The sequence below is a fragment of the Varanus komodoensis genome, unplaced genomic scaffold (assembly GCF_004798865.1).
Source record: "Varanus komodoensis strain SLA01 unplaced genomic scaffold, ASM479886v1 scaffold5, whole genome shotgun sequence".
NCBI lineage: Eukaryota > Metazoa > Chordata > Lepidosauria > Squamata > Varanidae > Varanus > Varanus komodoensis.
The window spans coordinates 15,339,615-15,352,460 of record NW_025336087.1 but is presented as its reverse complement, the minus strand read 5'-3'; the positions used below and the strand labels follow the sequence as shown (position 1 = coordinate 15,352,460).

Sequence of the window (12,846 nt, the reverse complement as noted above, 5' to 3'; positions counted from 1 at the left end):
AGCCAGGGGTCAGACTAGATGGCCCAGGAGACCCCTTCTGACTTGCTCTGTTTCTATGTTTCTAAATGGTTTTTGAAGTTCTTTACATTTCCTGAAAATGCTTTCTGTGGGTTTCAAATATTTGTTTGAAACATTTCCCAACTTTTCCCGCAGTTCTCTGCTTTGAATCCAGAGCATTCCTGTCAATCACCAACAGGATGTCACTCATATGCAAAACAAATTTGGATAGTTTAGTAGAGGGTATGTAATGAATTCAACTCCTGAAGTACTTTGGACTCTATTTTTCTGTTAACGAGCAGCTTCTCACCATCAGATGTGCTTGTGCAGATTCAAATGAGGCTTTCCAGTTTCTAATTAAAATATTATTTAATTGAAAACCATTGGAAGTCAAACTACAAGTAGCTTACTTCCATGTAAGTGTCCAGAAAAATGCTAAACAACTTCATCCACAGGGACTGGGATTGGAAAATCTCAGAGTATTCTGCTTCAAGATGGCATACCCTTGAAGTAGTCTTCCTCCTTTCTCCTTAGCTGTTCTACTTACATATACATTTCCACTGATGGTTGGCAAGCAAGAATTCAGATATTAAACTTGACTGCAAGACTTACCAGCTGGTGCTGTATACTTCCCCTAACCACCTTGGAAGATAAATTCTAACCACTGACCGTGTTGACTGAGGCCTATGGACATCATAGTTTAAAACTTCTGGAGAATGCCAGGTTGCCTGCTCCTGCTTTAGAGGCTTTGACTGTAGCACTGAATGTTTTTTGGATATTTCCTACTTTATTATTTTCCTGCTTTACCTCCTTTATGTTTGCCAGGATGATTCTGTAGAAAGATATATTCTTTGTTGAAACCAGAGGAAGGAAAGACACTTCCCCATTACAGGAAAGCCATCCACGTTAGTATGCTACCTGTGCATTTGTGAACTACCAGTCTTTCATACAAGGAATGAAACAATATTCTTAATAACAGTGAAACCACTGGGTACCTTACGTCACATTGGCATCAGATCAGATGCTATAGGAAACTGTCTGACAAAACTGTCAGAATAAATGCATCATCTCTAAGTACTAGGTTTCCATCTAAATGCCAGAAGATCATGTCTGTGATACAACATCTTTACTATACCTAACACAAAGTGTTGCATAGATATCCTAAAGAATGGGACCATTCAAACCAGTGGGGCCATTCAATAAGTACATAAGGAGAGGGAGATACTTGGAGAATTTTCATCCTGAAGTAACATTAGCTTATTAAAATTCAGAATAATCATGGTATCCATGCATCTTTCAAATACATATACAGCAGAACCCCATATCCATGTTCATCGGTTCCCCCAGTGGATGCCTGAAACTGTGGATAATAGTGAATACATTACATATACAATATACAGCAGATTTCTTTTTTCACAATTTCGTTCTAACCTCAGCATATGCTCCTTTTCTTCCCCTATCAAAGCAAAGATTTTTGTTAAGAGGAAGCACTTTATGACCTTTCTTTCATACTTTGCAACCTCTCTTTTGCACTGTAAAACTTCTTTTTTGGCCAAGGTCAACTGCAGTTAAGTGCAAACATGGTAACTGAATCAGTGGATATGGCAGTTCTGCTTCATTTCATGAAGTCCTGAATTTTGTGTACCTGTAAATATTGGTGCTTCAGAAGCTTCAGTATTCAGAAAAGTTTATGGTGTTGAGCATTTGGTCTCTCAAGCCCTGAGGATGTTAGTGAAGATTTTTTATAGTATTAGGAGCATTATTAGTCTTCTCATTTATTGCATTTCATATCCCACCTTCTTTGTAGCATGAAATTTGGGTTGACATACTCAGGCTTTCTATTGTGAGTCCCATCCAGGCCCTGATTATATCTTGCTCTTTTTGCCTTCAGACCTTGCCCTGGGACTTCTTCGAACTGTTAGTTTTTTCCTACTGCAAGTAATACCTCATACCAAGAAATAATATGAGGGGAGAAAGATATTCAGGACCTGTGTATAGACAGAATTCCATAATTTTAAATATTGTTGATGATAATATCCAAGGTCAGACCACTAACTAAGATTGTCCTGTGACCATAAGTGAATTTTATGATGCCGACAAGAAGTGAAGCATACTGAGAAATACTGCAGGTTTGGTTCCAGACTACCATAATAAAGCAAACCTCATGATATTACATATTTTTTTGTTTCCCAATACATGTTATTGTTTACACTATATTGTAATCTATTAACTGAACAATAGCATTATGTCCAAAAATACACATACCATACTTTAAAATACTCTATTGCTAAAATATGCTAACCATCACCTGAGCCTTCATGGAGTCGTAATCTTTTTGCTGGTGGAGGGTCTTGCCTCAATGTTAATGGCTGCTGACTGATCATGTTAAATGTTTGGGTATTTATCTCTATACCGATGTCTACTTTCAAGCAAATAAATATAGCCTGTTCCTAAGTAATCCACAGTGAGTTCTGCTCATGGTAGATATCAACCTTTCTTTGGCAGTGGATTCCTCATACCACCTCACCAAACACTAGAACAGCATTACCTGAAGGTAATGAAGACAACTAGGTTAGTGTTCTGGACCTTCTTCTATCAAGAGGCTAACAGTTCTAATCTGTTTGAGCAACATATCTGAAAAGGCTTATTTAATTGCTAGAAATACATACGTTTTTTCTTTATAAAAGTGCTTTTAATGACTTTTTGAGCTTATCTCACCATGCTGGTTCAGCAGGCAGATCCTCAGCCAGTTGGTGTTGCTGCTCCATTCAAGAAGGTAGCCTGAGATTTCCTTGAGGCTCTTATTAACCCTTCAAAGCTAACAGGTCCCCTTCATCTGATCTGAAAGGAACACTGTCTGCATTGATTCCCATGACTACTATATTCCACCATAGTAGCTAACCCTTAAAGAAAGTTTTTAGAGACTGTATCTCCTGATTATATGTTGATGCTTGGAGCACTGTCTTCCAGTAAAGATCCGTGGGCCTTTAATAATGGTAAGGCGGGACTGAGATCTAAACTTCTGTCTGTGCACAAGTAACTTTGTTCCACTGGTTACATGAGATATTTCTAGTTTACACAGGGGGTACGATACACTGGATGCCTGTAGATCTCTGAATTTCCATTTGGATAGATTTAAGAGATTTATGTTTTTGAAAGCATCCCTCTTGGAATATACATATTCACATACAAGTATCTATGTATGTATGTATATTTTGTAATGTATTTTTAAGATTTTAAACCTCATAAGCCTCGCAGAGAATTTTGGCTATTGTGTGGTCTAGAAAAGTAATAAATTAAATGAATTTTCTGTTCATTTTATCATTGTGAATTAATGGGATTTATAGGGTACTACTATTAATAATAGAACATGTTGCTTCTCAGATGGCCATCACCTATTTGTTAGAGAAGTGATAGAAATCATGGAAATTAGTTGTTGCTTCACAGAGCAGTTAGAAATATTTGACAGAAAGAAACAACTGAGCAATACCGATGTAAGCTGCAACCTTTTGTTATAGGATCCAGCTTCAGGATGACATTGCTTTGTCTACCCCTGATTATTATCATAGCCTTCTCCCAGGTACCCTGGGGAAAAGAGAATTTTGTCTGTAAATTTGTATTCTCTGGAAGCAGTCACCGCACCCTGCTTGCTGAATCATAGAGGTATAATTGTAAGATCCAGCAGATTAACAAGTTTCAGTTCCCAGGGATGGACTTGTTTTTTTTGGGGGGGGGGAGGGGGGTTGAGTATTTTATTCAGAAACATATGTTGTATACATTTAGTAGTATTAATGGTTCTTATTTTGTGGCACTCACTCTGGGAAGCTGGGTCCCTCATCCAGTAGCTTTAGCAACTTGACTTCCTGTAGCAAAGAAAAGATAATACAGATATAATGAATGGATCCTCAAGAAACCGGAAATTTGCAGGTAAGCAAAATTTCACTGTCACATGCATTGTATTATTTTCCCATTTAGTAAACATTGCATAAATGTGCTAGTAATAGAGCCTGGTTTTGTAATTTAAATAATTATTAGTAACAAGAACAGCTTCTACCAGAATCAGGGCTCAATCTTTCTGTCAGAGACTTCAGTGACTGTGCTAAAGCTGATCACCTTGCAACAAAAATAACCCAATTTTCCTCACCACATTTTTAAATTACAAATTTGTAAACAGATACATAATTCACTGTATGGTTAATTCATCATGGATCATTGCCTTGTTGTGGCGAAAGGGCTTGTGTAGGTCAATGAAGCTATGAGCTATGCCGTGCAGGGCCACCCAAGACGGACAGGTCATAGCAGAGAGCTCTGACAAAACAATCCACTGGAGAAGGAAATGGCAACCCACTCCAGTATCTTTGCCATGAAAACTCCATGAACAGTACCAAAAGGCAAAAAGATATGATGCCAGAAAATGAGCCCCTCAGGTCGGAAGGTGTCCAGTATGCTACTGGGGAAGAGCAGAGGGCTAGTACTAGTAGCACCAGAAAGAATGAAGTGACTGGGTCAAAGCTGAAAGGACACTTAGTTGCAGATGTATCTGGTGGTGAAAGAGTCCGATGCTGTAAAGATCTATACTCCGTAGGAACCTGGAATGTAAGATCCATGAATCAAGGCAAGCTGGATGTGGTCAAACAAGAGTTGACAAGACTGAACATAGACATCTTAGGAATCAGTGAACTAAAATGGACAGAAATGGGTGAATTTAATGGGTGAAGGTATACTACTGCAGGCAAGAATCCCTCAGAAGAAATGGAGTAGCCTTCATAGTCAATAAAAGAGTAGGAAAAGCAGTACTGGGATACAATCTCCAAAATGACAGAATGATCTCAGTTCAAATCCAAGGAAAACCATTCAACATCACAATAGTCCAAGTCTATGCCCCAACCACTGGTGCTGAAGAGACTGAAGGCTGACAACACCTTGTAGAATTAACACCAAAAAATGTCCTTATCATCATGGGGGATTGGAATGCTGAAGTAGGAAGCCAAAAGATAACCGGAATAACAGGCAAGTTTGGCCTTGGAGTACAAAATGAAGCAGGGCACAGGCTGGTAGAATTTTGTCAAGAGAATACGATGGTCATAGCAAACACTCTTTTCCAACAACCCAAGAGACGACTCTACACATGGACATCACCAGACAGTCAACAAAGAAATCAGATTGACAATGTGTTCTGCAGCCAAAGATGGAGAAGCTCTATACAGTCAGTAAAAACTAGACCAGGAGCTGACTGTGGCTCAGATCATGAGCTTCTGGTTGCAAGATTTAGGCTTAAATTGAAGAAAGTAGGGAAAAGCACTAGGCCACTCAGGTACGACCTAAATCATATCCCTGATGAATATACAGTAGAGGTGACAAATAGATTTAAGGAAGTAGATCTGATAGACAGAGTGCCTGGCATGACTTCTTAGTCGGACACGACTTCGCAACTAACATCAACAACATGGTTAATACAATTTATATATCTAAATGTCTGTGACAGCTGGTATGGTATAATGATTAAGAGTACAGGACTGAGACGCAGGTGACCTGGGTTCAAACCCAGTTCAGCCATGCAGCCAACTGGGTGATTTTGGGCCAGTCAAAGACTCTCAGCCCAGACTACCTCACAGAGTTGTTGTTGTGGGGATAAGATTGACAGCAGGAGGAGGGAACTGATATAAACTGCTTTGAGTTTGTAAGAAGTAGTGAGATTTAAGTTCATTTTCAACTTATATAAGATAGATATTCATATTTAAATAAAATGTTTAGAATAATCTAAAGTTACTTTAAACAGAATATTAGAAGCTTTTGAATAAAAGCTGTTAGGTACAGTCCATCTTCATAAAAATATTCCAGTAACTTTAGTAAGAGGCCATTGTAAGCTATATTTTAAGTTAGCACTTAGAAAGTTGAGGTGCAGGTTGGAGGAAAATATTGCTCTGAGTATTGCTGTTTTTAGTAGATACAATCTTACCCTTGAACTAGAGGGTAGGAGGGTTAAGTGTTACTTTTGAGAAGATTGTGTTTTTTTGAAGTATAATCGCAGTTCATTTTAAGGTCCAACACTAAGTGTATTTACTAGATTAATCTATCAGTATGGTGACTATGACAACTATAATGCTGCATTCCCAAATTCACTTATCCTATTACACACAGTTTATTATTTAGCTATGTGAATTACACCTGTGTGATATGTCAATAGAATTGGAATGCGTTTTCTTTATTCACTACATTGTGTAAACTCCACTCTGTAAAGTAATAGAATTTAAATATTAAGAGTGGCACTTTAATTCTGCAAATTGGCCTTAGCTGCCACAATGAAAACTGTTAAGTGCTTGGATAGCTGAAGCGACATTGAAAAACAGAGAAAATATGCTATGACCTGTTTCCATGTGGTTTAAGACAACTGTTATTATATATAGAGAAGAGTACTCAGGAACATCTCTTATAGGAACTGCTGGGGAAAGTACTAAAGGTTACTGGTGCATCAGCAGTTGGGCTGATTAAGTACTTATATATGTTCTGCAGTATAAATTGCACCAACCCAGTCTCACACATTGTGCCAGCTCATGCTTCAGGCTTATGTTATAGCCTTAAGACATTAGATAAAATGTAATTGTACTGCAGTGACATTTTTATTTGTGATGAAATCTTCATTCTTACTATGCATTTCAGCTATTCTTTATTATTTACAAAGTAAGGTTTTTATTGTTGCTTTTATGAACCCAGATTAAACAAGGAATCTACATACATAATGGAAGAGTATTTTCAGTAAGTGATTTTTCTATAAAGTAATGACCATGCAACAATCTTAAATGCCAATACTATTTATACTGTAGCAGCCTGAGGAATGAATTATACTTAGGTAAAATTACTGTTTTATATAGAACAGCAAGCTATGTACATTTATATCATGCAGTTATTTGAGGAATTTTGAATTTTGATGATGATAAGCTATATATTAATTTCTTTTACTCACTGATGCCTTTCACAGTTACTCAAGTTTTAACAGACGAAGACTAACTATAATTTAGGCTTGGTTAGTTGAATAAGAGATGGTTAAGTGTATTATTAGCTAAAATGATCATGTTACCAGGTGTCAGCTTTTCAGAGCACAAAATAAAGCATGCCTGTCCTCCTCAAATCATAGATCTAAGAAAAGGTGAACATAAGTCTATTGTAGTTTACAATAAAGTTTGAATAGTTTACAATGGCTTGAGTTTGCAAGCCATATTAGTATTACTTTTGCTCTATATCATTTAAATCTCACTTTAAGAACTAGAAATACTCTTGTTCCCTTTAGAAGAAGAACTAAAAGTATACAGTAACTTGCAGACATAGTCTATATTTTGTTGTATTACAACCTCAATTTAAAATGGACATTAGTACTTGATGTATATACTCCACACTGCAAAGGTGCAAAATGTGTTTTTACTGTGGCAAAAAAATTAGCAAACAAAAAGAAGGTGGCACTGATTGGTTGCATAAGCATTCAGTGTCCCCCCCCACCCCCCACCCCAGTATATTCTATTTAGTAGAAGCTAAAGATAAATCTCTGTCAGCTTTACAAATGTAGATTCTGCAATATTTGCTCATTCTTCCTTACCAAACTTCCTCAGCAATGTTAGACTGGATAAGGACCACTGGTGAAGACCAACTTTTAAACCTTGCCACAGATTTTGAATCAGACTGAGGTCTGGGCTTTGACTGAGCCATTCTAAGACAACATTCAGGGTCTTGTTTTAAACCACGCGGTGTGTGCTTAGTGTCATTGTTCTGTTGGAAGGCAAACCTCTGCCTGAGTCCCACATCCCTTGCAGACTGAGGCAGGTTTCCCTCTAGAAGGAGGGAGGAGGAGAAGGCCTTGCTAGCCATTCCAAGACAGTGGACCTTCTCAGAGGTGAGGAAAAATCCCTCTCATGCAATCTGGAGGCAGGAGGAAGATCTGGCAGTTTTCAAATACATGAAAATCTACCTGTTCATTCAGGCATTCGCTGGCCTGTAATTAACCATGTTGTTATATGTTATTGCTCCTGTTCTGCTCTGTTGTTTTTTGTTGTTGTGTTTTGTTGTATTATATTGTTTTTGAATTGTATTTTAAATGTGATTTTAGTTATGGTTTTAAAATTTATATGGAAACCATGTAGGGGTTTTAAAAAATATATAAATAGTGTAATTAATAAATAAAATTGGCATAATATGTTATACACCACCCAGAGAGCCTATGGCTAGTGGGGTAGCATATAAATTGAATGAATGAATACATGCATGAATAGATTCTGCTAAGGAAAAACATTCCTACAACATGCTTTAGTCGCACAATACTTCTGAATGGGGATTGTGTTTTCAGAGGAAGGAACAATGTTGGCTTTGCACCACACATAGCTTTTTGCAGTGATTACAGTTGAAACATATTTTGGTTAAGTTGGTACTAAATGATTTATGACTGTTCTTTCATAGTTTGGTTTATTTTTCTTTTCTCTCTCCCCATAAAATTGGTCCTTGATGGGTGCTTCTGCACAGCTTTATTATAGTTATTTTTATAGTTCCTTGACTTTCCTAATGCTATGTTCTCCAACTGACTCTGGGGCCTTCCATAGACAGAGACGTTATCTGAGATCATGTGACCCTGGAATTGCATATTGAGTAGACTCTGTTCAACTATTTAAAGCTTATTTAGGGTTAGGGTTAGCTTATTTAGGCATGTCTCATGAAAAGGAGTGGATATTTATGCAACAAGCAAGTACTAGTTTGTTTTTGTTTCCTTAACATTAATTTTGTGCCACAATCAAAAACATTTTTGCAGCTTCACTATATTGATCTTGTATACATCAAGTTGTAACATTACCAATTAAATCTATTTTAGTTCCAGGTTCTAACACAATGAAATGTGGAAAATTTGGAAAAGGAGTGATAACTAAAGTTATCACATGGTATACATTGATATTGGTTGAATGCATACATAAGAACAAGCTGTGCTGGATATCATGAAGGTATAGCTTGTCCTTATGTGTGAATCACACGGCCATGGTGAAGCATGGCATGTTTGCTTTCCATGAAACCATGCAAGAAAACAATAGTTTCTTATTAGGTTTCCATGCTTTACCATAGTTTGTTGTTTTGTGTGCCCTCAGTTATAATGTTTCCTTGCAGATTTCACATTTCCGCTAGCAAGTGTGGTGACAATGGCTACAGCTGCAGCAGACTCCATTTTTCTTTTTCCTTTTCTGCCTAGCAATTCCTGAGGCACATACATGCTCTGATTGGCTGCTTCTCACGACCTTTTTCCCTCTATTTGCACATTATTCTGAAGTTGCATGCCCACCTGCAATTTCAGAATATTGGTGGCAGTGGGGCATTGCATAGCACCATCTCCAGCAGCAGCAACTATGGAGGCAGGCATACTTGGCACTCCTGTCTGGTAGCTGCACTTTGCTAGAGCAGCACTTCAAAATGGTTGCCTTTGTTCTACTTGGGGAACCAGTGTTCTCTTGTGAAGGCAGCTTTGCACAAGAGGAGCACATGGGCTCAGGCATTGCCCTGAGAAAGCTTTGTTGGGCTTTGGGTATTCAGTTTCTGTGAAAAGTGACTAGCACTTTGGCAAATGTTTACTGCATTTTAACTGGTGTGGTCACTGTGGCAGAAAACAGAATTTCCTTAGCTTGCAAGCTTGTAAACCATTGTAGGTCTTCTAGATTAAAATCAAGACTATTTGGTCCATAATGAAATTGTGGATTATAGTAACTTTAATAACATTAATTAACTTAATTACATTTGTTAATTAAAGTAATTAAGCTTGCATTAAACAGCACGAAGCAAATAATTGATTCTCTGCTGGCTGATAGGCCAAGTTCCTGAAGCCACTAAATCTGTTACTGTATATGGGTTGGCTTAATTTTGCTCCAAACTTTTACATAGGTTTTTATTTAGTAAGTTGTTTTATTTATTTGCTTCTCTTTCCAATAATATGTAAAGTGGTAGTTTGTAGTTTAAGTATTGAAAGCTTTTTCTGTCTGCTATATTGCTAACTTAAAAGTAATGGTGTTGATCTGTTTGCTTACCTGAACGATGGGCCTAGTTTAAAAGATGTAGAACCCCTGATGGTGAAATACATTTTGAAAAATTCAGATTGTCCTACTACTTTTTCATAGGTTAGGGTTAGGGATACCATAGGCATAGATATCTTGACTGTACCTGAAATCTACTACATTGTAATAGCATGGCCATTCTGCCTCTCATACTGGGCATGTTGTTCCTGCTGTAAAATGTTCTACCCTTAGCAACTTGGCACTTGTTCCATCATGTGAACAGGGAATGACAACTGCATTCTGACGTCTATTACACAGTGCTCTTGCAAGAAACGAAATGTGCCCATAGTTTATATCATAGCTTTTAAATTATTGTATTATAGGAGAAATTGGCAGACTTGCACTGTGGACATTAATGTATGTATAAACATACGTTCCATTTGCTTCACAGATCAAGGGTCATATGTCTTGTCATTCATTCATTAACTATATCAGCTTTTGCACAGATGCATTTGTACATATTTGAGCAAACTGGCATTCTCTCAAATGCTCTATTCCCCACAAAACATGTGTTTTCCTATAGGAGAAATGTACATTTTTGGTCATTTCTCTTTTTCTTTTGTACTTTTCTACACTTAAATTTGCTTACAGTTACAGGAAAATAGTCTGCAAGTGTGGAATCCATGTGACTCAGGAAACGCAGGTCCAGTGTAGAATTCATGAGTTCAATTCTTAGATAACTTCGTTCTGTTGTGGATTATTCTGGCATTCCTATATATATGGTAGAAAACTTTTATTCATAGGCCTTAATGCATTATTTTCATTGTGAATCAACAATGCCTCTTCAGGTTAAATAAGTTAGGGGACTGTTAGAATTCCTTCTCTCTCATAAGGGGAAGCTGTAAACCCTTGTAAGAGACCTGTTCTGTTGATTTTTTTTTTTTTTTTTTTTGGCCACTGGAGACTGAAATAACTCATTACAGGAGAAAAATAGTTAAAGCAGTTCTGAGGAGAAAAATAGGCTTTGGTATGGAAAGGGGTTCAAGCTACATACCCCATTTTTTCAAAACATAGATTACACCATCACTTGAGTTTATTTTCATCTTTAAAAAAATCCATGGATTACATTTGTTTTTCATTCATGATACTTTCTTTCTTCGTGCAGTTCAGGAAGCTTGTTCTCCAAGGATCCTTTGTCTTCCAGCTAGGGTTATACTAATTTCAGTTATTTACAAATGCTAGCCATGATATGAAACTCAAAGGCATATTGTTATTTAATTTAATGTTTTGTGTATGATCTGTTTCAGAACATGTAAAGCAAAACAAAGCCTTATCCTGGTAATCTTACAGGCTTGACTTCTTTATGGAATCTGCAAAATTATCTATAAGAATATAAGAAAAGCCATGCTAGATCAGACCAATAGTCCATTCAGTCCAGCATATTATCCACAAGGTAGCCTTTTCCATGAATCTGTCAAGCTCATTTTTAAAGCCATCCAGCTTAGCAGCCATCACCACTTCCTGTGACAGAGAATTCTATAGTTTAGCTATGTGAAGAAGTACTTCCTTTGATCTGTCCTAAATGTCTCACCAGTCAGTTGCATTAAATAACTCTGTGTTTTATTATTATGGGAAAGGGAGAGAAACGTCATAGTCTCCACTTTCTCTACACCATGAGTAATGTTAAAAACCTCTATAATGTGTCCCTTTATTTGCCTTTTTTAAAAGTTGAACAATCCTAGTTTTTGTAGTTGTTCCTAACAGGAAAGTTGCTGCAAGCCCTTCTCCTCCCCCCCACTCCCCCTCCTCCTTATACTTTTTGCTGCTCTTTTTCCTGTCCAAGTCCAAATGTCTGCTAAATTGCCCCTGCTCATGTGCATATTGAGACTGAACTTAAAAGTTGGTAAGACTGGTCTTCCGTAGAAGCCACGTTATTTTCAGTAGAACTTGTACCTCTGTGTTTTTACTGATTCTATTTTTAATAAGCCTTTCCACCAATTCATCCAGAACAAACATTAAGCTAACAGCTCTATAATCTCTTGGATCTTCCCGGATCATTATTTTTAAATAATGTTATATTGGCCATTCTGCAGTTCTTTGTCGTGGCCTCTGTGCATCACACATATGGGTGCTGCGCCTGCGCAGTGCCTAGGCCGGAAGATTAAAAAGCTAACGGTTTTTGGCGTGAAAACTCCGCTCCCCTCCCCCTTTGTGGTATAAATAGAGCGGAGTGTCCGCCATTTTGTTCAGTCTTTGCGACTGCCGTTTGCTGTGCCTCGTGCCTGTTAACGTCCTCACTGAGATCTTGAGTCCTTACTGTTCCTTTTGCCTTTATCCCTCTCTTTTTCTTCTTCTCAAAAAAACAAACAAACAAACCAAAGATATTATCTTACCCTCTATCCTGTCATCTTTTCTTCTTTTTCCGCGATGGCGCAGTGAGCGGCCTTTCGCAAATGCACCGCATGCGGATCCAAAATGTCACCTGCGGATCCGCATGATCTATGCCTCCTCTGCCTTGGCAAGGGGCATAGAACGACAAGTGCGGCCACTGCTTGGCCTTTACCAAGCAAGCACAGAAGAACAGGGAGAACCGTCTCCGCAAGCTCCTCTGGGACCAGGCCTTGATGCAATCGGACCAACTGCTCTTACGGCCTGATTCCTCTTCAACCGCACCGCCTCCTCCACGTTCCACCCCAACTGTGAGCGCTCCTCCGAAGCGTCCCGCTTCCACCGCTCCTCCTCAGCGTCCTTCAGCTGAAGGCACTACTCCAGCGGAGACCCAGGTGCCGCCTTCTTCCCCAGCCAAAAAACGGGAGAAGCGCAAGCACACGGATTT

At 38.2% G+C, this 12,846-nt stretch overlaps 1 protein-coding gene across 9 annotated transcripts in view; it reads left to right on the top strand.

Annotated features, from left to right (window-relative positions):
* Positions 1–12,846, top strand: part of SSBP2 (single stranded DNA binding protein 2) — a 189,867-nt gene that overhangs the window by 98,403 nt on the left and 78,618 nt on the right. The window contains exons 1-2 of one of the 9 annotated variants that reach the window (XM_044446628.1): positions 3,837–3,924; positions 6,712–6,753. The exons of the other annotated variants lie outside the window; for them this stretch is intronic. Of the exons in view, the coding sequence (XP_044302563.1) occupies positions 3,895–3,924; positions 6,712–6,753 (72 nt within the window). The 5' untranslated portion in view covers positions 3,837–3,894. Of the gene's footprint in view, positions 1–3,836; positions 3,925–6,711; positions 6,754–12,846 lie in introns of those variants that run through there. 9 annotated transcript variants of the gene reach the window in all.